General features: G+C 35.0%; 1 protein-coding gene across 2 annotated transcripts in view; it reads left to right on the forward strand.

Annotated features, from left to right (window-relative positions):
* LOC126775688 (insulin receptor) overlaps window positions 1–22,639 on the forward strand; it is a 61,166-nt gene that overhangs the window by 35,340 nt on the left and 3,187 nt on the right. Inside the window, exons 3-26 of one of the 2 annotated variants that reach the window (XM_050497861.1) lie at window positions 5,578–5,755; window positions 6,962–7,073; window positions 7,211–7,345; window positions 8,832–8,973; window positions 9,125–9,303; window positions 9,454–9,597; window positions 13,221–13,380; window positions 15,143–15,287; window positions 15,436–15,656; window positions 16,043–16,217; window positions 16,512–16,750; window positions 16,903–17,079; window positions 17,410–17,642; window positions 17,845–18,004; window positions 19,426–19,620; window positions 19,768–19,922; window positions 20,059–20,229; window positions 20,366–20,614; window positions 20,691–20,779; window positions 20,855–21,086; window positions 21,209–21,427; window positions 21,511–21,591; window positions 21,678–21,924; window positions 22,300–22,332. In XM_050497861.1, the coding sequence (XP_050353818.1) occupies window positions 5,578–5,755; window positions 6,962–7,073; window positions 7,211–7,345; window positions 8,832–8,973; window positions 9,125–9,303; window positions 9,454–9,597; window positions 13,221–13,380; window positions 15,143–15,287; window positions 15,436–15,656; window positions 16,043–16,217; window positions 16,512–16,750; window positions 16,903–17,079; window positions 17,410–17,642; window positions 17,845–18,004; window positions 19,426–19,620; window positions 19,768–19,922; window positions 20,059–20,229; window positions 20,366–20,614; window positions 20,691–20,779; window positions 20,855–21,086; window positions 21,209–21,427; window positions 21,511–21,591; window positions 21,678–21,924; window positions 22,300–22,331 (4,070 nt within the window). In that variant the 3' untranslated portion in view covers window position 22,332. The remainder of the gene's footprint in view (window positions 1–5,577; window positions 5,756–6,961; window positions 7,074–7,210; window positions 7,346–8,831; window positions 8,974–9,124; window positions 9,304–9,453; window positions 9,598–13,220; window positions 13,381–15,142; window positions 15,288–15,435; window positions 15,657–16,042; window positions 16,218–16,511; window positions 16,751–16,902; window positions 17,080–17,409; window positions 17,643–17,844; window positions 18,005–19,425; window positions 19,621–19,767; window positions 19,923–20,058; window positions 20,230–20,365; window positions 20,615–20,690; window positions 20,780–20,854; window positions 21,087–21,208; window positions 21,428–21,510; window positions 21,592–21,677; window positions 21,925–22,299; window positions 22,333–22,639) is intronic. The other variant, XM_050497792.1, reaches the window with a different exon arrangement.

The following is a 22,639-nucleotide window of genomic DNA, read 5'->3' on the forward strand; positions in this document are numbered from 1 at the left end:
AAATTTCTCCTATTTTTATTTAATTTTTATTTCATTAATTTTTATGTTCGTGTAAATTGCTACAAAGTAAGACCTGGTCACAACATATTTCGTTGCACATATGGAAATTTGTGGACTATATTCTGCAACATAATAACGAAAACACTTTAATTAATGCATTCATGCGAGCTGCATTTACGGCAGATTGTCGTCGCCCCTTTCAGTTGTGTACCAACAATTGAATAGCATACTCTAGTAATTCCCGCGAGTACGCCAAGTGTGTGTTTATCGCTCAGAATGCACTGACGCCATGTGCATCATTGCATTACACACCGCTCGCGACGTACCTACTACGTTATGCCACATGTGACGCAACTTGTTTATCTGACAAACAACAGTGAGAGAGCTCAATGATTATAATTTGACAAAATTATCATAAGCGTTAATGAAACGAGTGTTTTGCCATTAATGTCGTTCCTATAATAATTATTTTATAATTATTTATATATATTTTTATAATTATTTTATAATTATAATAGGAACGACATTAATGGCAAAACACATCAAGAATCCATCGTTGATTTTAAGTTATTTATTCTTTCCAGTACATGTTTGAGGTGTAATAATACATTTAGCGAGACGGTATCGTAGTACAGGGCGGGAAGACGCGGGGGCGGAGTGAAGGCTGTAGTAGCGACGTAGTAAGCGTGAGGAGTGGGGAGAAGAGAAGGGACGGGGATCGTAGCGTTCAATATTCTGTTTCGCCATTACGTTGTAGTGTTGTATGTAGTGATGGCATCAACGGCATCGATACCTTCACGTGTATTCATATCCTACACAATATTAAAATTGTTACTTTTTCATTTACGTTACTGACATATTTCACTAAATTAATAAATATTATTCGAGATTTCATAATGCTATGTAATCTGTAATTTACATTATATACATGTGTTGCTGGTGGCGTGGAATAAATCCATAAAATTTAACCATTACTCGTAAATAATATAAAACATTGCGTATACATTACAAAGGGATGTGACTAAATAGGCTTTTAGCGTTTAAGCAAGTTATAACCATACAATTCTCCCGTCACTACACGACATACCTGCAAGGAGTACAATAACATTCCATTCTCTATAAATATCCGCTGGGCTGAGTGACCGAGGTTGGCGGGGCGCGGGCGGTTTTGCGGTAGAGTTCATTTGCATTGCAATGCATCCACTGTGACTGCGACGCGGACTCTCGTTCAACAATTCTTTATCGAACGGCAACTGTCAAACTGACCGCTAACCATTCATCAGATATAAATTATAAGCCAAGCCATAAGATTATAAGCCAAAATATATATATATAAGCCATGGTGGTATTAACATAGTACCACATTAAAAAAAAAGTTTATATATACCTCTAGTATATTCACTAAGTAATTACTGAATTAAGTATCACTAGTTATGCTTAAAAATAACCTTTTAATGTTTACTTATCTACTTGTATGATACGTTTTATGATTACTACAAAAAATATTTTACTAAAATATTGCACGCAGACGTTATACATCGGCCATAAAAGGAAAACACGTTAATCATAACACATCGCTCACCCATATACATCCACACAATGAAGATATAGTGTTCATTCACGACCGCGTATCCTTCATAAACATTTTACAAATTCGTGCAGTCATGCTTGACTCATTGATTCCATTTATAATAAACTTAAAGTTGCGTAGTTACTTTACCTACACGGTCTAAATGTTATTTTACCTATTTCATATTTAATTTTATATATAAAAAACTTGAAAAATAAATAAAAATATTTTTATGTATTATTTCATATTTAATATCGATAATAAAAGTAGTAATGTTTGGATGATAAAATAAAGAAACGAACATTTCCTTGTTATTGTTTAAATAAGTCGCCATTTTATTACACCATCCCGCGCTTTCAACGCACATGCGCAATGCGTGTACTGCGAACGAAGTCCTGTTTCCTTTTCTGTGCTTACTGCGTATTTACCTCCGACATTTCAACTACGCAATAATGTGACCTTGTATCCATCTCATCTATGTTTATGTATAAAAACAAACTAACAGTCGTTATCAGTAAATGAATTAAACTTGAACCGTTTGTTTCTATTGTGCTTCCTTTACAGTATCCTTCGATTATTATTATATTTATAAACGTTAGTTTTATTATAAAAGTTAAATCCAAAATGGCTTAGATGTAATTTTTGCTGATCTAAATTCTACCTGGCAGAGGAACTCACAATTTTCAATTGTATGTTTTAAACATACATAGGCGCCGTCTGGTAATATTATTATAATTATTAACCTTTACCGACAATTTTAATTTACATCTAATTAAAATTTCAATTAGTGGTAATTAAGACACCGGAAACGCTTAACTGTCTTGCTTTTTAGCATAGGCCTCTCACAGACTCCTCCGTATTTCTCGGTCAATGAGTTTCCATAGAACTCTTGCCGTGATTCTACCTAGTCTTCTTTTTAAATTAGTCTACCTCGTTTTTGAGGCCAAGTTGTTATTGGACATTTTTTGTCCTATTAATTTACCGGTCAATACGTTTAAATTAAGGTTAACCAGTGGTACCTTGGATCTTTCTTACTAGCGACTCGTACTTCTGCCATGTGTGTGGTACTTTGACATTTGAGGCACCCATTCCGAAGCGGTTAGAGTACTATATTAATTATTATATTATTATTATTGTCTGGGCCCTTGGCTGGCGGGGCCCCTAGGCCGGCGCCTTGCAGGCTTAGAGTAGGCATAACTCAGGCACTGTTTATGTTACACAATTACAGGAAAGGTAATTTTCAGAGAACATTTAATTTTTTAATTTTTTATGTCAGTATAATGGATTTATCTAAATTCCACGACTTTTTATCTATTTTGTATAGCCACACACACACAATATTATAAGAAAATAAATATTTCTCCAAATCCAAATGAGAATAGGACTGCAAAAAATTATGTTGTAATGACATTAATATAATCAAAAAATTAACGATGCGTTGTTTATGATATCTAATTAATTAAAAGGTATGCCCATACCTATTTCATAGAATTATGATTTTTATAGGTATAGGTAGAAAAAGTCATGTAATTGTTATGAAACTGGGCATGTATCCAAACTCTGATGCGCCAAACGGAAACTTCCTATTCATGATGCTTCGACACTTCGGTTTTTATAACTCTCTTAAAATAAATTTGATATTAAAATAATATATTTTAATTTTAATTAATAAAAGAATACGTCACTGCGTAATTAAGCATTTTACTTCATTATTATGTAAATAATTTGTTACATGCCTCATAAAAATTAATGTTCATTAAATTTTGCGCATTCAGTTCGTCACGAAAATATATATCCAACAGGTTTATTAAGAGGGCCCAGCTTGTGTGTACCTACTAAATATAATTTTGAAATCATAATTTCACTTAAGGTGTGTTAGTCGCTTATGTGATTTATTTAAACTAAATCTATGTATAGTAGAAGTTTTTGTGTCTTATTTTCATACTGACAAACTATGTATTTCGAATTCAGAGAACATATTCCGATAAAATGTTTTTCATATAACGACATAATTGCTTCACGGGAGTCCATTAACGAGTTATCAATGGTACAAAGGAAACAATAACAAATAAATTAATATTGATTAAGACACATTTATTCCATTTAAGTTGTTATTAATTGAAAATAGCAGAATGATTATTATCAATTAAATTGTACTCCTTAATTCATGAAACATTAAGAAAATATGTTATATCAAAGTATTACAAAGAGCTAGGTTTAATTTGTTTACTCCTTTTAATAAAATAAAATATGTTTGCAGGCCGGATAGCTTTTACCAACATAAAATAAATCTAATAATTTATACATAGTGTATACGATTTTTCAGATTAATTAAAATTAAACTTACGAAAATTGTATCCTTTACAATAAATTTCAACAGAAAAGCAAATCATGAAGACCTTAAATAAATAACCATATTTTATTATTTTAACCAAAATTAATTATATTAGGCATTTTTTTTAACTATGACTATTTTATTTCGTTTTAAAATATCTATTATATTATAACGTAATTTTACCATTGTCATTGATAGTATCGTATCAAATATCATTGTAAAAATATGAACCAAATATCGTTTAAAGTTTGTTTGTGTTAATATAAGGAAAAAAATATTTTACCTTACAATTTACGTATAATAAGCCTGGAGTCTTTAGAGTTTATTCCATCGCGCTGCTTCAATTCAATTGGTGAATCCTTGTATCCTCAGGATGTTTACCGAACCTTTACCGCCGACCAAGTAATGAATTATAAACACAAATTAACTTAGATTAAAAAATGGCTGCATCTTTTTATTAAATAAGTAAACATGTATTTGTATACTTATTATAATTTTGATAATATTATTACACAATTTCAGCAACTGAATATAATTAGAAAAATCCTCGACATTTATTATAATAAACTGTTTCAGGCCTTATCTGTATAAATGGTGTCGTATATCAAACAGTAATTGCTTTATTACAAGCTTTTATTTAACTTCACTTGTTATCGTGAGTGGGTCAATTCTGAAAACTGAAATTTAAAGTATTTTCACACTTTCGATTCAGCTGAACTTTTGCTAACACATAATGTGTCGGCGATGGTACAATCTACGGATATTACATTCAATTTAATTAGTTTACAATGTGGAACTGCTGTTTGCTTTCAGAAATGTAAACAACTTTTTAAACTACTGTAACAATTAATTTTTTATTTTATAAATGTGAAAGTTTTTGTTCTTACGCCGTCTTTCTTTTTGATAACTATAAAAGTATACCTTATTTTAGTTTATGCTGAGTGAAGCGAGAAGATAAAAGCTAGTTTGATTTATATATTAAAAAAATATATATGCAAATTCTAAAACATATGTTCTCAATATAAATATACAAAATATATGATTGTTAATGGCGGCTTTATTTTGACGATATTTAATCATTTAGTTTATATGACAAACTAATTAATTAATTTATGGTCTTTATAGATTATAAATAAACTTTTAAAACATAAATAACGCTTTTGCACCCCACTAAAATAAACTGTGGGTGGATCCGGAAATACATAATACAATCATTATCACCTAGACCGCGAAAAGTACATTTAAGTAACCTTATTCAAATAGTGCTGCGCAATTAAAACATCTGATGGTAATATGGTCCCCTCCTCTTACAACCCGGGTTCTTTAAAACGAGGCGTGAAGAGGTATTTTGCGGGTAGGTAAGGCGGAAGCGACTAGTGCAGAACATTCTTCCCGACTGTACTGGCCGTAGTCGCGTTTGGACTCTACTACCACTTACCATTAGGTGGAGTAGTCATTTGCCCTCCCAGTAAATATAAAAAAAAAGTTACCCCTATAAACACTGACACAGTACCTCTTAAGCATTCTTTACGCCATCAATAGACCGCCAAAGACCAAAGTTATGTCCCTTGGGCTAATGTGTATTATATAGTATTTAGAATGACCCAGACGAGCTAGCACTAAGGCCTACCAGCAGATATATAATGTTAATATGAATTTTGTTTTATTGCAGTATGCCCGTCAATAGACATAAGGAATAGTCCTGAGCATATGGAACAGAAGCTGCGCGAATGTCGAGTGATAGAAGGTCATCTTAGCATCGTGCTCATCGAACGAGCTACGACCGCTTCGTTCGAAAACGTCAGTTTCCCAGAACTAAGGGAAGTCACTGGCTACATTTTAATATACAGGTATCTTTAATGACTTCTTTATTCTTACAATGCTGCAGATAGAAGTGAAAACTTGAAAATGTTAAATATTTTATATTTGTTCAATTTTATTATATAGCTTTTTATTTATAAAAATACATAATACGTCGCAAACTCGGTACAAAATATTGATACAACCTAATTCAAATAAATAATAGTTTAAATAAATAATATTATTTGTATATACTGTTAGTATTTAAATAAATTTCAATCATTATTATCTTTATCAATTTCCACAATACTTAAATTATTTGTGTTTTCAACGATATAAATATATTAACGACAACGATTTCATTGTGTGTTATATTACGATATATCAGCGCAAGCCGCCTAAAGAAGTTTTCACTTAAAGAAATAAGCACTTTTGCAAAAACATGTTTTTTTTTTTTTTTTTTTTTAATTTTATACAATACTAACTGTGCCAGTGCTTTTTTCGGATGGTTTTCAGTTTGTGACTACAAGAGTTATTATTACTAAAATAAGAATTTTACGGTGAAATAATTAATAAAATCGGTTCAGTTGTTTCAGAGTTTATTGATTACAAATAAATAAATATTTCGTTTTTGGAATTATACCTTATACAATACGGTACAATTGCTCTTTAGTGACGGCCTTTCGCTAAGAGAACGATTATTTATATCGATCGATATTAATGTAATATTAACTAAAGCGCATCTGTGCATAAATGTGGGACTTGTGTATTATAATACCAGTTTATATGATAATGAAGTTGTGTGGTCAGGAAGACTATCACAGATAATAAATTGAGTTTTTAAAACAAAATTAATTTAATACATTTTATTGTATACCACAAAAAATAATACAGAAAATGTTAGAATAAAATAATATATGTTTAGTACGACGGAAGGACTTATGCCTTATTAGCAATCTCTTCCTGACAACCAAATCTGAGGGGTTTAAAATACATAATCTGGGTAGATGGTGCAAACTTGCTTAGAAATATTTATACACTAATACATATACCTATATACTATGCATTTTTAAGGTAATAAAATATTTCTACATTATATAATGAATATACAATGAATTTATACAATATAATTAACTAGTCGTCTAAATTATTATTTAAATAATATTTTTAACCGATTTTTAAATATTCGATATTTTAATGTTTTCTGGAACAGTTTGCCATAACTTTATGGACGGTACAATACTATTTTTTTTCAGATTGAAGGGTGTACGTAACCTCGGAGATCTGTTTCCGAATCTGTCTGTGATACGTGGCATGCAGCTATTCAAGGATTTCGCTCTTGTTATATTCGATAATGAAGGGCTTGAGGTGAGTTTCGAAATATAATAATAACAATAATGAACAATATGTAGGCTTAGAAACATTCTAAACCGTCAGCGTCAGATCAGAAATATAACTAAAATCTTTACTAACTATATAATTAAAGTTTACTTTGTCATGTATAGTCTGTAGGTCTACGTTCGCTTTCGAGGATAGAGAGAGGTGCTGTCCGAATCCAAAATAACGACCGCCTCTGTTACGCCAACACCATCGACTGGTCTCGCATCAACCTCGAAGGATCTGAAAATAATATAATAAAAGTAAGTATATAATATTTTTATTCTATATTAAACTAGCTACTCTCGTGTATCGTTTATGCACATATTGAAGAACTTTAAATCGTTATTTAAAAAAAAACAACTGTATTAATTGTTTAATTTACGCCCAACATAAAATATATCATTAAGCTATTTCTATTTCCGTAGGAATTTATTTTATGTAAAGTAATATATGCTATACATAAAGCAATAAAATGTTTAATATAAATGGTTACATTTAAAATATGTCAGACAATAGTTGTTTTGGCATTCAAAGAGAATAGAGCTTGAATGAATCGGAGAGAGAATTGAATTTTATTGGCTCGTGTATCCAAAATATGTCAATGACAATTTGAAAAACAAATAATTTCTACATTATTCGTTTAAAAGAGTTTATTTTAATGATTAATGTAATAGTTTTATAAAATGACTGTACATTACGTCATTTTATTAAAATTTATAAAGGATTTAATACGGTGCCAAATACGTGATTTTATTATGAATAGGAAAGTTTATATCAATAAAATATTGACAGCTCACCGCGCGCGCTTCTCGCATGCATTCCGAGGAAATTAGAAAGCACTTATTCCATTTTTTGATTGTACAAAACGAGACATTCGCTCATCGTTTTTTTTTCTAAGAAAGATTTATTTAGTGGTTAGAATGGGATTCGAGCTCATGGCTCGTTTTATGTTCTGCTATGTGCATTAATACTAGTACGGCAGGCGTGTGGTATGTAACGACGATATTGCGGTTCTCGGCCAATATAAAGTTCCTTACAGAACTCGTTTCGGACAGAGACCGTGGGATTTTTTGTTATTAGTTCCGCTTAAGGTGTACAATATTAATGTGTTAGATTCCTTTGAAATTGTTCTATTATTATATTAATACACGAGTTACATAGTTTTAATTTTTGTAACCTTTGTAGTATAACATTTTATACATTAATGTATATTTTAAAATATAGTCAGAAAATACGTAGAACGAAATAAAAACAATACATACAATGACGATCCTCAATGAGTTTTACTAGGAACTTTTTCGGCTTTACTAAACGTTGTTAAGTGGGTGATTAATGCCGTCTTCTTCTTCCGAATGTCAAATCAATAATGACAAATGAAATGAAAGAGTGAAATCAGTGTTTACTAAAGAAACGCTAAGCAATTTGGTCGTCTTTACTAATAATTATAGTTTTATTTCACACGTGGTTGTTTTTATTTTAGTTTTAGTTATTTATCCAAATTATGGTTTGAATAACCAAATTCTTTAATTTTGAATGACTATCGTCAAACGTTAATAATTAAAAAGAGCAAAGGTATGTTTCCTTTTATATATATCATTGAATAAAACATATGTCGATTAATTTTGATTCGGCACATCGTCAAAATGAAACGAAAATGCTACAACATTGTAAATGTATGTTTATAAATATTATGTTTTTTATTATGTAATACCTACGTTACTTATTTAAAATTTTCTTCACTTATAGTCAAACTATGACACTCGACTTTGTGGCTTGTGCCCAAACGCTCAAAGCCGCATGGAAGATCACAGGCAGCTACACTTGCAATGTCCGGCTGACTTCACTGGAAGGCTCCTTTGCTGGGACGACAAACACTGTCAAAAAAGAGGTAATTAAAGAAATACATTTTACATTTAATATTGCATCGAATAGGTTGGATAATTTATTATTTAAATAATATATGTATAACAAAACAATAATCGCTTTTAATGAGTTAAAAAGCGGGAGAGTTTACTAATTTTTAATTTGATCAATCACAGATTGCCCACCAAAGTGCGGCACGCACCCGTGCTATCAAGACGGAAAGTGCTGCCATCCGGCGTGCGCGGGCGGCTGTGACGGACCGCTGGCGAGCGACTGTCACGTCTGCGCCAACTTCTCTTTCCGCTACGGAAAAGAACGGACCTGCATGGAGCGCTGCCCCGCAAACACATACGAGGTGACTATCGACTTTACCAGCCATGCGCGGGAGAGACAGAAACAAATATACATGCGTGTAATGCTATATACTAATGCTTTAAAAATCCACTAGAAAACTGCACTAGATTATATACATAATGCAGTATGATCAGATGACGTTGTCCGGCAGCTGTCCCGCCGCTGCGTTACGGAGCAAGAGTGTCGCTCATCGCCGCCGCCGCAGACCAGCGCGGGCGACGCGGAGCCCAACATCCGCGCCTACAAGATCCTGCGCAACCGCTGCGTTTACGTCTGCCCTAACAGATACATGGAGGTAAGTCGACGCTCTATATGTAAATTAATTAATTATGACCTTTCAATAAAAATAAAGTAAAATATGTAGATATAGAAAACAAGGTGAATGACGAAGTAGGAACACCTTGCCTGAGTATTCATTAAATTACAGAAAATAAAATAAAATTGAATAATTTACTGTTGGGAAGCTTAAATAAAAAAGGAGTTTTACTTCGCAGAACACGAGATAAATTGCAAATTAAGCACTTAAAAGATACGTGTCCGGATTTAATCGCCATTTTTTTGTTATACGTGCTTCATTTGTTTAAGTTCGAATACCGTGTGCGCTTATTTAAATACATTTAATTAAATAGCGAGTGCATTAACTAGGTATCGAACACGCTAAACCAACAACAGACATCAACGAAACGGATGAGGCATTAATTGCTTCTAGCAACCTATTGACCATTTCTTGAATATTTTTTAAGTATTGTATTGAAATTTACGTTTACAAAAATAAGGTAAGATAGACTATTCATAAATTAGAAATTTCTTTATTCAGTAAATTTAATCACAAACAATATGTCGTTGGCTGCATTGTCTTTAAGTCACGAACCAATAGATGCTATCCAAAATGTCACCACATACCATAAAGTTACCATTTATCCGTCCAGTTTGTCCAATACTATATTCTACTGCTACTACTCTACACATTATGATACTACGATCTTGTTAATTATTGCAACAAGTTCAATGTATGCAGTAAAATGAAAGTTTTTGTATGTACAGTAAAAACAATGTACTAAGGAAGTAAGTTGCAGAATATAAACCTTTTTGCTTTAGAGTTGCTCCACTCACACGTTACTTGTTCGTTTGTCACGTTGTACTAATATTCGAAAAACTACGTACGCTGTTTCATTTCAAATGAGATTAACGTATAAATACAATAAAATTAATTTTGTTTGTATAAAATTTTACAAACACGTGACTTTAAAGACGAAGTATATTCTGCAACGTAATGCTGTCAGTTAACTTTGTAATGTTGTAGTTGAATGACATATGAATAAACATCGTAGTATTTTTACAGTTTTGTTACAGTCGTAAACCGATGTGAACTCGTGACGCAATTGCGACAGAATTTTACACCTAAGGTCAAATTAAAATAGGTCTTTACTTATCAATACAGAGATTACATTATCTTTAATTAATACAATTTTTTGATATTATAAATAAAATTAATTCAACGAATAGTTTCATCTATCATAATATATTAATGGAATACGTTATTTTTTTAAGGGAAACATCTATTGATTTATTTTATTTTTTAATATTTTACATTAATCCCAATAATAATTCTTACTGTTAGTCTAGTGCACTTAAATTATTTAAAAAAAAAACAAAAGTCACTAGCACTTATGTTTATTTAAAAGTATTAATATTATATTTTTACATTAATTATAATTTACATACAAATTATTCTAAATTTACATATTTTTTTTATACATCACTTTTGCTACACGCGATTCACGAAAGAGCTTCAAAGGGTCTGGCGGCAAATAGGTTCAGGAGTTAGTCTTGTAGCTAGTTCAGAAACCAGGTCCGTAGCTGAACTGCGATTCGACTAATTACCAGAACGACTGACTTTTTTGTAAGAATATATCGATAATAATCGCATATTGCTGATTGTCAATATAATTTACGTAAATCGATAACAGTATGTCAGCAATATGTTTATAACGAGGGATGTAACAGTGCGTTGCGATAGTTTCATTGGTGCACAAATCACCAAATACAGTACTATCCAGTAAAAACTTTTTGCATTAATGGAGGTAAAACTGCTGGCATTCGGCTGTCCGAGGCATGTGACGTTTAGTTAAATCGACTTCAAGTCGGTTGCAGAACAACAATTTCTTAGAAGTCATCTAATTGGTAGTCTGTGTGCACTCATCCTTGTGATTGAAAGGTTAGCCTAATAAACTACGTTTGATGCATGAATTTAAATAAATAAACCATTGATTGAAAACGTATTGAATAATATCAAACCACAATTTAGAATAAATATATAATTTAATGCAAATAAACGACTACTTCACATTTATCATTGAATACAATAAAACTAAATATTTTCTTGTGATTATTTTCTTATGAAGATAATAATTTATAGCTTACGAATACAACGTAAAGTATTTGTCAAGGAAAATCTAATGTCATTGATTTATATTTTATATATTTAAACGCTTTATTCACTCCTGTAACTAAAAGTCAGTATGTAACCAAACCTAGGAAGTCAATTTCAACCGACTTTGTCTGTTTGAAATTGAACGTGTATTTAATTTTTTTTTTTTATAGAATAGTAAGGTGGACGAGCATATGGGCCACCTGATGGTAAGTGCTCACCAAACGCCCTTAGACATTGGCATTGTAAGAAATGTCAACCATCGCTTATAGCCAATGCGCCACCAACCTTGGGAACTAAGATTTTATGTCTCTTGTGCCTGTAATTACACTGGCTCACTCACCCTTCAAACCGGAACACAACAATATCAAGTATTGCTGTTTTGCGGTAGAATATCTGATGGGTGGGTGGTACCTACCCAGAGCTTGCACAAAGCCCTACCACCAGTAACTATTATATTAATTTGGTTAATTGATAATACAAATGGCTACGAGCTTTAAAACCCGTCAACTTTGTGCGCATTTCGTCTTGAAGAATAATGTATGGGTAAATTATATTTTATGAATTCATTCAGACGCAGTCCGGAAACAAAGAGTTATATTTATCAACGCGTTTAGTATTCAAAGCATTTTGTTGCGTCTCTTTTAGTACATAGTGATACATTAAAATTAATTACCTCTTATAAATCGAGTAAAGACATAACTCTGCTTATGACACGTTTGTTTAAGTCGTGAATTCAAGAACGTTTGTTAATATGATTAACAGTAAATTTGTTGGTCCTGTTTTCACTTTACTTTGTACCTGTTCTTTTCTAAGAATCGTGCCGACGTGTCACGTGCCCCGAATAACTGTTTGCTAAATCAGTCGATAGTTAAGTTCGAAGGGAACTTTCGACAAAGGTTGAAGTTTGTTTTGACTTCAGTGAATGTGTCATTCAAGTCCACGATGCAAAGCACGTCCTGTTTCCTTTCAAGTTTTATTCCTAAAAATGTATGCGTGTGCGTGTGCGTACCCATTCTACTTAGAAAGTCTGACTTAAAGATTTTATTCTATAATTTTATCAAAAACATTATGTTAAAATATTATAAATAAAATAAGACTTGAAACAACTTATTAAGAAAGAAATATATATTAATGCAATAAAATTATTATTACAATTAAAAAAATGCAACGACGCAACCACTTTGTTTTATATATACGCAATATTTTTCCGTCAAACAATAAATAATGTTGCAATTACGTGCAAAACAAGCTTAATTTATATTATTTTTGTGTTTAAACGATGTAACTAAGAAGTTATCCTTATATTGGTACGCTTGAAGCGATTCTGATATGGAAATATAATAATTAAGTTATTAAAAATATGTTTTAAATATTTTTCTAGAAATCTTATACGGTAGACAATAAAAGAACCGATTCGTAATAATTTTTCGTAACTGATTAATATTTCCTCGTGATATTAATTTATTTATATAATTTTGATTCAGGTCGGCAACTTGTCCAACTCTACGTGCGAGCCCTGTCCCCTATCGGGTTGCGTACGCGAGTGTCTCGGCGGCAAGATAGACTCGGTCACATCCGCAGAGCACTTCCGCGGCTGCACACACGTCAAGGGAACGTTGGAGATCACGCTGCGGGCCGGCGGAGGTGAGCAATTACTACGCATTATGTTAAACCAGTTACCGATTGTTAGATGTTTACTGGTGGTAGGGCTTTGTGCAAGCTCGTCTGGGTAGGTACCACCCACTCATCAGATATTCTACCGCAAAACAGCAATACTTGATATTGTTGTGTTCCGGTTTGAAGGGTGAGTGAGCCAGTGTAATTACAGGCACAAGGGACATAAAATCTTAGTTCCAAAGGTTGGTGGCGCATTGGATATGTAAGCGATGGTTGACATTTCTTACAATGCCAATGTCTAAGAGCGTTGGTGACCACTTACCATCAGGTGGCCCATATGCTCGTCCGCCTTCCTATTCTATAAAAAAAAAAAAAAATATAAAGAAATTCATACTACAAAACCAAAATGCGTGCGTTGCTAACCGAATACTTGCTGCGACGAAACATGAACAAATATAATGGCGTAATTTGATTAAATACTATGTTATTTTAAGCAGGATACTGAAATTACGTTACCTTATAATAAATAAATTGATAATTTATTAAAAAGTAAATAATTGTTATGATTTATCTCTTGCGAAACTGTTACAAAGTTTCGAAAATTACAAACATAAAAGTAGTACACAACATTAAAGTGTTGCGTAGATTCAATTATATTTATATACTCCTCATTCTATACGATTTATATCACTATAGTATAAGAAAGGATGTAAAGCTTATTAAGCCTGAAGGAGCTAATTATTCTAAATTAGTAAATTAAACTATTTCAAATTCTAATTTCAAATTAAATCAAAAATTAAAAGTTGGTAGATACTTGCCTTTCACGCCGAAGGTTTTGGGTCCGATTCCCAGCCAGGACAGAAATTTGTGTACATGTCTGTTTGTCCGAGTCTCGATGTAATTATCTATATAAGTATGTATTTAAAAAAGAAAAGTAGTATATGTAGTATATCAGTTTTCTGGTTTCCACAGCACAAGCTCTGCTTAGTTTGGGATCAGATTGGGATGTTATAACTACACATACAATTGCGGTTGAGATTGCGATCATTATCCTTTGGATTTCATCCCTTAAATTACATCAGTTGTTTCAAATTTATCTCCAAGTCTTATGGAATTGGAAAATTCCCCCTCTTTTAATGTTTTGCTATATAATGCTTTTGCTTATCTACAATAGGTTTTATAGTGATGCTCTTGTATAGTAATTGTATTAATGTAAAACGTTTGCGTTCTGAGTTTATGTAAAGTATGGCCTCGGAAAACCTTTTGGCTATTTTGTCGTAACCTATAAACCGTATTGCATAACTTTCGTTTTTTTTTTTTTTATTAGAGATACATTTTGGAAATAATCAGACATTTATTTAAAAAGTACTTAACAGAATTATATTATATAAGACAGAGTTTACCTAATTGGGAGCGAAAAGAGACCAGCATAGCGTTCTAAAAGTAAAAAAAAAAGTATGTTTTTATAAACATACACATAAAACACAATAAATATACGTTTGACTTTGTTTGCTTCTTTTGAAATTGATTACATATTCATTACATATGTAAAAAGTAATAATGATTTACTTGAAAAAATCTATCGTGTTTGTTTAGATATATTTTTTAATAAACACTTATAAACATGATATCTTTCTAGTCGTGTATTATTTACACTAATAGAAAAAAACTACCCTTTAAATTTTTTATACATTCAAAAAAGTTTAACGTAACGTTTTTTTTCCACTATTTTTATTAATAATTCCTAGATATATATATATGTCTAAAAAATAATGTTGTCATGTATCAGGCAACACCATGGCGGTTTTGGAAGCGGCGTTAGGAGCTATCCGAGAGATAGACGGTAGTCTGCGCGTTGTTCGATCCTATCCGCTGGTGTCGCTCATGTTCCTCAAGAGCCTCAAACGCATCGGCGGGCTCAGCGCCGACAACAAGTGAGTCTGTAATGTCCCCAAAGACAAGCTCATTACATTTACATTTTTATTCATTTTGATGACAAATTCTTCTATAATTGAAAAAAAAAATACATTACATGTTTTTGTTATAATGTATAATATAAGTCTGTATGTATTATTTGTTTAGAGGGCAGAGCCTATACATATTCAACAATCCAAATCTGGAGATGTTATGGAACTGGTCGACTCACAAGTCAGTAGAGATAACAAAGGGCCGTCTATTCATACACTTCAATCCGAAACTTTGCTACAATCAAATACAACAACTGAAGACCATGACAAAGGATCCAATGTCGACTTTCAGTGAAATCGAAGTGTCGCAAGATAACAACGGAGACCAGGCATCTTGTAAGTAGAATACGTGTAAGTAGTTCAAGAAGGCCGTCAGAAAGGCGAGGTAATCTTGAAGATGGCTCTACACTGCCCTTTGCGTTATTTTCTGTTTTTGTTACATATGCTTATTATATAAGCTTGTAAAATTTTATTTTTATACAATATATATATATATATATATATATTATATAAAGTCATATCAAGTGAAATATTTAGTAAATAGTTCTCGGAAAGTCAAACTGAGCGAATAGAAAATAATGTCTTAATATTATTATACATACTAAATTTCAATCTCTTCTGGTTCCTACCGATTTCTACGATTTTTGTTAGTAGCGGAAGATATCTAATTATTATTTTAATTTTATTTTCTTCCATATGATAACTTATAACTTTTTTACCAGGTTACCAAGATACGCTCCACCTAGAGGTGAGCTCGATATTCCAACGCGTGGCCATTCTCAAGTGGAACATGTACTGCATGTCGGATTCACGCAAGCTGCTCGGCTACTCGATATACTTCATCGCCACCGAGTCCAACGTCACGCTTTACGGTCAGCGAGACGCTTGTTCTGATACGTAAGTATTCGTCCACTTAATATACACAATCTTGTGGTCATAATTCTACGCCCAAAATTTATTGAGATTTAATAACATTGCCATGTTTTAAGTGATCGAAGGTGTTGTTTTATATATATTTGTTCTAAATGTACTCGCTACTCTTCGTAGTCTAAAACACCATTGATAAAGTAACATATTATTAAAATTGTCTACCGTCGTTATACACTTATTTTAATTTTTTACTGATATCATTTTTCATTCTAGAAGAACCGAAATGTTTAAGTGCTGTATTTATTCAGATGACAATTTCAGTTGGAACGTTGTGGACACAACAGTGGACGAGGTCCGTAATAGTAGCACACAGCCAGTGATCATAGACAAGAAATCGATTATGCAGAGCCCTTGTAAGAACAACAACCAGCCGCTCTTCTATCCTCTGACTCAACTCACTCCCTTCACTCGATACGCGGCATATGTTAAGACCTACACCACACTGCAGGACAGGAAAGGCGCGCAGAGTCCTATTATTTACTTCAAGACTCTACCCGGTCGTAAGTTGCCGAAATATTCTTATGTATAAATAATTTTATTCTTATTTTATAGAAAAAAAATCTGTCGTTGAGTATTAGGAAGAATCTTTATTTTGCTTCTTTGTAGTTTTATAAAAGACAGAGTTTGCAGTAACAACAATACTTTCTTTCAGCTCCGAGTCCACCCCTCGGCTTGACAGTGGAATCCCTTAAGGAGCATTCTGCGACCATAAAATGGCAGCCGCCGTCTATGCCCAACGGTACTATCGCCTTCTACCACGTCGAGATACAGGCAAATAACTACAACCGGCCCAAGATACTGGCACTCAATGTGAACTATTGTGGCAATCGTAAGTTTAATATTCTGAAAAAACTTGTTATAATTTCGAAAAGTAAAAATATTTAAACCGATAGGTAACCCAGCAATTGGAAGCGCAAAAATTAAAATACTAATAGATTGGACTGGATTCCCTAATATATATATTTATTGAAACTCATCCACCGCATACACGAATTAACCTGCGTTAGTGGTATTTTTAAGGAGCCGCGGATATGTTGTTAATACAGGTTAATTTGTTACAAAACGATCCGGTTATGAAAGAGAGCGTCGTTTTCTATTAGTAGTAGTAGTAGTAGTAGTAGTAGCATTCTGGATTAATAAATTGTCTCGTGATCTCCAGCGAGCGCGCTCGTGAACCTGATTGCGGTGCGCGGCGAGGAGGGCGGCGCGGGGGGCGGCGCGGCGGGCGGCGCGGGCGCGGGCGCGGGCGGCGCGGGGGGCGCGGGCGGCACGGGCGACGTGGCGAGCGGCACGTGCGCGTGTCGCGACGACGCCCGCCCCACGCGCTTCAGCTCGCTCGCCGAGGAGGAGCGCATCGAGACCATCAACTTCGAGAACTCGCTGCAGAACCATGTGAGCGTGAGCACGTGACCACTGTCACGAGTCTATTTAGTATAAGATATATTTAAAAAATATATGTCAATGGCACCACCAGAATTGTGATTGTCCGTTTGGATTTTAAACTTTTTAACATTGTATAAATTGATATTTATGAACCTTTTTTTAATATAATGGCAATACTAAAAGACAACTTTTAAACATAAATTACGTTTAGGTATATGTGAAAACGGAACGACCCAAGATGCTGACTAATGAGTCAGCGGCGAAAAGACTTCGGCGCTCGATTGACGACAGCGTCAATAGTATGCTCGTCATCATCGGCGACCCGCACATACCGCTCATGGGACAAAATAACACCAACGCAACGGAAGGAAGTAAGTATTTTTCGATTTATGATTTAAACTCTTTCATGGAGTATGTATGATTTAGTAAGTAGAATTGGTAAATTAAAAAAAAATCGAAATAAATAAAATAAACTAACAAGTGGTGGTGACAAAAATTTAAATGCTTTTTGTAGAGGAAATTTGTGCGAGTTTTTTTGTTATTGTTTTGTTTATACTACATCTTGCTGTTTTGTTTATTCTTCAATTGAAAAAGGAAAAAAGGTAAACAAATCTTTTAACGAACGTATCCTATTCGATTTGCTGATAGCAATATATCTTCTATAATATGTTTACCTGTTTTCTTAATTCAACAGGAATGGAATGATGCTTCGAACTTACTAACTTATACATTATGTGCTTCCAAATATTCGCGTCGAAAGTGCAATAGCGTAGACCTTCCAGGGCGATCAAAGTCTTGTCCCAACCCAAAATTGTATCGTATTTTTCATAATCATATTTTAATCACAAAAACGTGCTATTTTACCTTTAACGAGTCTGAAGCTTGCTGCTTATATTGCTTTTATCATCATCTAACAATCACCCCATCACATTAATATTTCAGTAGAGTGCAGTCGTCGCCAGTATAACACTTGCATCGCAAAGAATCCCTCGACAGGTTTACATTGCATACATATCCTTGAACTGTCGTGTCCACACTAAGTTGCATGCTGTAGTTTAACAAATTTATTAAACTAAATATCTAGGGTAAAGGTTGTAGAAAAAAAAGGGTCGTTAAAATTTTACGATATTTTAATTATACATATATATCAAAATATGTATTACATGATACTATAAAAGCGCTATGAAAATACATAATTGCTTTTTATATTTCTTATCGCTTTAGTATGATATATTTTGATTTATACGAATATGTCTGTCGACTATCGTAAAGTTTTATGCACTTGGTAATATTTTATATTAAATAAAAAATATGGATATCATTTTTACTCTATTGTGAGTTGATGTCACCGATAAAATAGTTTCCTGATTTTGTTTTATATTTACTAATAAAAATATGTTGTTTAATGATTGATAAAACATTTGAATTGAAAAGGCATAAAATCAGATGAAAAATTATTTAAAAATATTTGAGCCGTATTCTGTTGTAAAAAACGTTGCGATTTAGTGGATTGAAACCAACAATGTGTCCAACGATTCAATGTGATATAAAGTTAGTCAGAGACTGGTTTTTTGGGGTTACCCGGTAGTATTGGTACTGTGAGACTTCAAAATAAAACCACCGAGTATGTACTGCTGGTCAGATAGTGTAATTGTTCTCTCTTTTTGAATGAGAATGGCCTTAATAATAATTTAGTAGCATAATGTACGGTAACTTAAACTTAAACCAATGACCAATGATTATTGTTACTTCGCACGAAATTGCAATTCTATCAATGCGTGTATATTCGCAGAGTACGTAAAGACCCTGTACTACGACCTGGCGGGCAGCGCGCGCTCGCTGACGGTGGACAACCTGCGGCACTTCACGTGGTACACGGTCAACGTGTGGGCGTGCCGCGAGCGACACGAGAACGAGAGCGAGCAGATCTACGAGCGCGAGTGGTGCTCGCAGCGCGCGCACTACACCTTCCGCACTCTGGAGAGACGTGAGTGGGGCGTTTGGGCGCTTTGGATTTCATCACTTTTGAGATACGATTACTACTATATAATCGTAAAACAACCGATAGATATTGTTATAAGTAGCGTTGTAACACACACAACTATATTTATTGATGTTTTCATAACTTTTTTAGTGAACGCTGATGTTGTGCGGAGTATGCACGCCGAAGTATTGCCGTCTAACAAAACTTTACCCGAAGTCAATGTAACGTGGCAGCCTCCCGAGGACCCCAATGGTTTTGTCGTAGCATACAACGTACATCATTCGCGAGTTGAGGATAATAATCAGGTGGATTTGAGATTAAAATTACTTAGTATATTAATTTTGTATTTTTTGTCTTAAATAATAAGAGTTACAAAATGTTTCAATTTCAATGAATGAATGATGAATAAAAAAAAATATGTGGCATCCATTTCGTACATAGGCCACGCAGGAGATGGGTTTGGCGAGCTGCATCACTGCGGAGGACTACGAGCTGAACGGACGCGGAGTGCTCGTACGCAACCTGGCGCCGGGGAACTACTCGCTGCGGGTCACGCCGCTCTCGCTCAGCGGTGCCGGCAACGTCTCCACCGACATCTACGTCTTTATACCCGTGAGATTCGCCTCACTTAAATATATAACATTTACTTATTCAGACTTATTGTTGTGCTTTTTCTATAGAAATTAATGAAGAATCTCAAAGAGTTATCTTATAAAAATATCAAGTGAACATGGCGCGTACGTTTCAGGAGCGCACGGCGGAGCTGAGCTACGAGTGGGTGTGGGGCGTGGTGGGCGGCTGCATGGCGCTGCTGGCGCTGCTGGCGGCGGGCGCGTGGGCGGCGCGGCGCGCGCTGCTGCCGCCCAGCGACGCGCCCAAGCTGTTCGCCAGCGTCAACCCCGAGTACGTGTCCACCGTGTACGTACCCGACGACTGGGAGGTGCCGCGCAGCAGCGTCGAGTTCATCCGGGAGCTTGGCCAGGGCTCCTTCGGCATGGTCGGTCTTCGCTTTGGTGTGCCGTAGTTTTTTTAACCTTTCTTTATCTGATTTAAATTTGCCGGTTATTCTGCAGGTGTATGAGGGCTTAGTGAAAAATATAGAAAAAGGTAAACCAGAAACTCGATGCGCTGTGAAAACTGTCAATGAGCACGCAACTGACAGGTGAGTCTCTCGACGCTCGAGTCGGACGGTTCGATTATTAACGTGTGTACATGACGAACAATATTCGTACGGCAGGGAGCGTATCGAGTTTCTCAACGAGGCGTCGGTGATGAAAGCCTTTGACACGTACCACGTGGTGCGGCTGCTGGGCGTGGTGTCACGCGGTCAGCCCACGTTGGTGGTGATGGAGCTGATGGAGCACGGCGATCTCAAGACCTACCTGCGTTCGCACCGCCCCGACGCGGAGTCCTCGCTACCCAGGAAGGGCCCGGCGTCCGTGCCGCCCACATTGCAGAACATCCTTCAGGTACTGAACCATTCCATCCTAGAGATTTTTTTTGATTCTTCTTGTTTAAAAACAAAATTACTTACGTTGTTATTGATCACACCCACTTCGACATGACAAAATATATTTTTTTATAACTTCAGATGGCAATAGAAATAGCGGACGGTATGGCCTATCTATCGGCGAAGAAATTTGTGCATCGCGATCTCGCGGCGCGCAATTGCATGGTGGCCGGGGACCTCACCGTGAAAGTGGGCGACTTTGGCATGACCAGAGACATTTATGAGACTGATTACTATAGGAAAGGCACCAAAGGCCTACTGCCGGTCAGGTGGATGAGCCCCGAGAGCTTAAAGGACGGGGTGAGCTTTGTATATGTTATATTAATCATTGCTATATATATCGTGGAGCTAGTAATGAACCGTTGACGTGTTTATATCTACAGGTGTTTTCGAGTAACAGCGACGTATGGAGCTACGGGGTCGTGTTATGGGAAATGGCTACGCTTGCCATGCAGCCGTATCAGGTACGTTTTGTTCCGGGTATCGGTAAGGCCGGCACTAGTCAACCTCAATCCGTACCGTCATTTGACCGTCCACGTGTTCGGCACAGGGGCTGTCCAACGAGCAGGTGGTGCGCTACGTGGTGGAGGGCGGCGTGATGGAGCGGCCCGAGCACTGTCCCGACCGGCTGTACGAACTGATGCGAGCGTGCTGGGCTCACCGCGCTCATGCCCGCCCGTCGTTCCTGCAGCTGGTGGCCGACCTGGCGCCCTCTGCGCAGCCCTACTTCCGGCACCGCTCCTTCTTCCACACGCCGCAGGGACAGGAGATGTACGCACTGCAGCGGACTGCGTCAGGTGAGTCGTGCTACAGAAAACAGTCGAGTGCGTCTTTCTGGGCCTTACAAAATTTGATATCTCGCCTCGCCTTGGAATTGACCCGTTCGATAACATCGATACGGACTTTGACATTTAGTATTTCCTTCTATTTTATTAACGAAACGATATTTTTTAAAGTTCTTTAAAACTAAGCACATCATTAATTTCTAAAGCTGTGTCGCGGCAGGGATCAAAGATTTTGTTAAAAAGTTTTTTTGCCTAAGTAATACGAAATTGAAAGTATTCGTAATTACATTTTGGTTATTATCAGCAAATGATAACAGAGAAGTAAATTTAGTCGTAGAGTTGATTATCTGTAGTAATATTTGATTCTTGTTTGTCCGCACGTGGCAGACCTGTGCGCCGAGCACGCTGCACTCTATTAATGTAAGTAACGGTATGTAACGGTATGTAACGGCATGCATGCTGTAACGTTGACACCACTTGTCGATGTGTTATCATTTTCTGACTGACCAATCAATTGTAGTTATTATTCGTATTTTATTATAAGTAGACAAAAATATATATGTTTATTAAGAATTTCATAATGTTTTTATGTCGCTACCTCACGTTATTGCTTCTTGTATAGAAGGTTAGTTAGAAGTTGGTTCAACATCATTTTGTAGTAATGAACGGGACTGTTATTATATGTTAGATTATTTATTAATTTTGTAGTATATATTAATAGCAAAAT

Source organism: Nymphalis io, chromosome 1 (assembly GCF_905147045.1).
Source record: "Nymphalis io chromosome 1, ilAglIoxx1.1, whole genome shotgun sequence".
Classification (NCBI taxonomy): domain Eukaryota; kingdom Metazoa; phylum Arthropoda; class Insecta; order Lepidoptera; family Nymphalidae; genus Nymphalis; species Nymphalis io.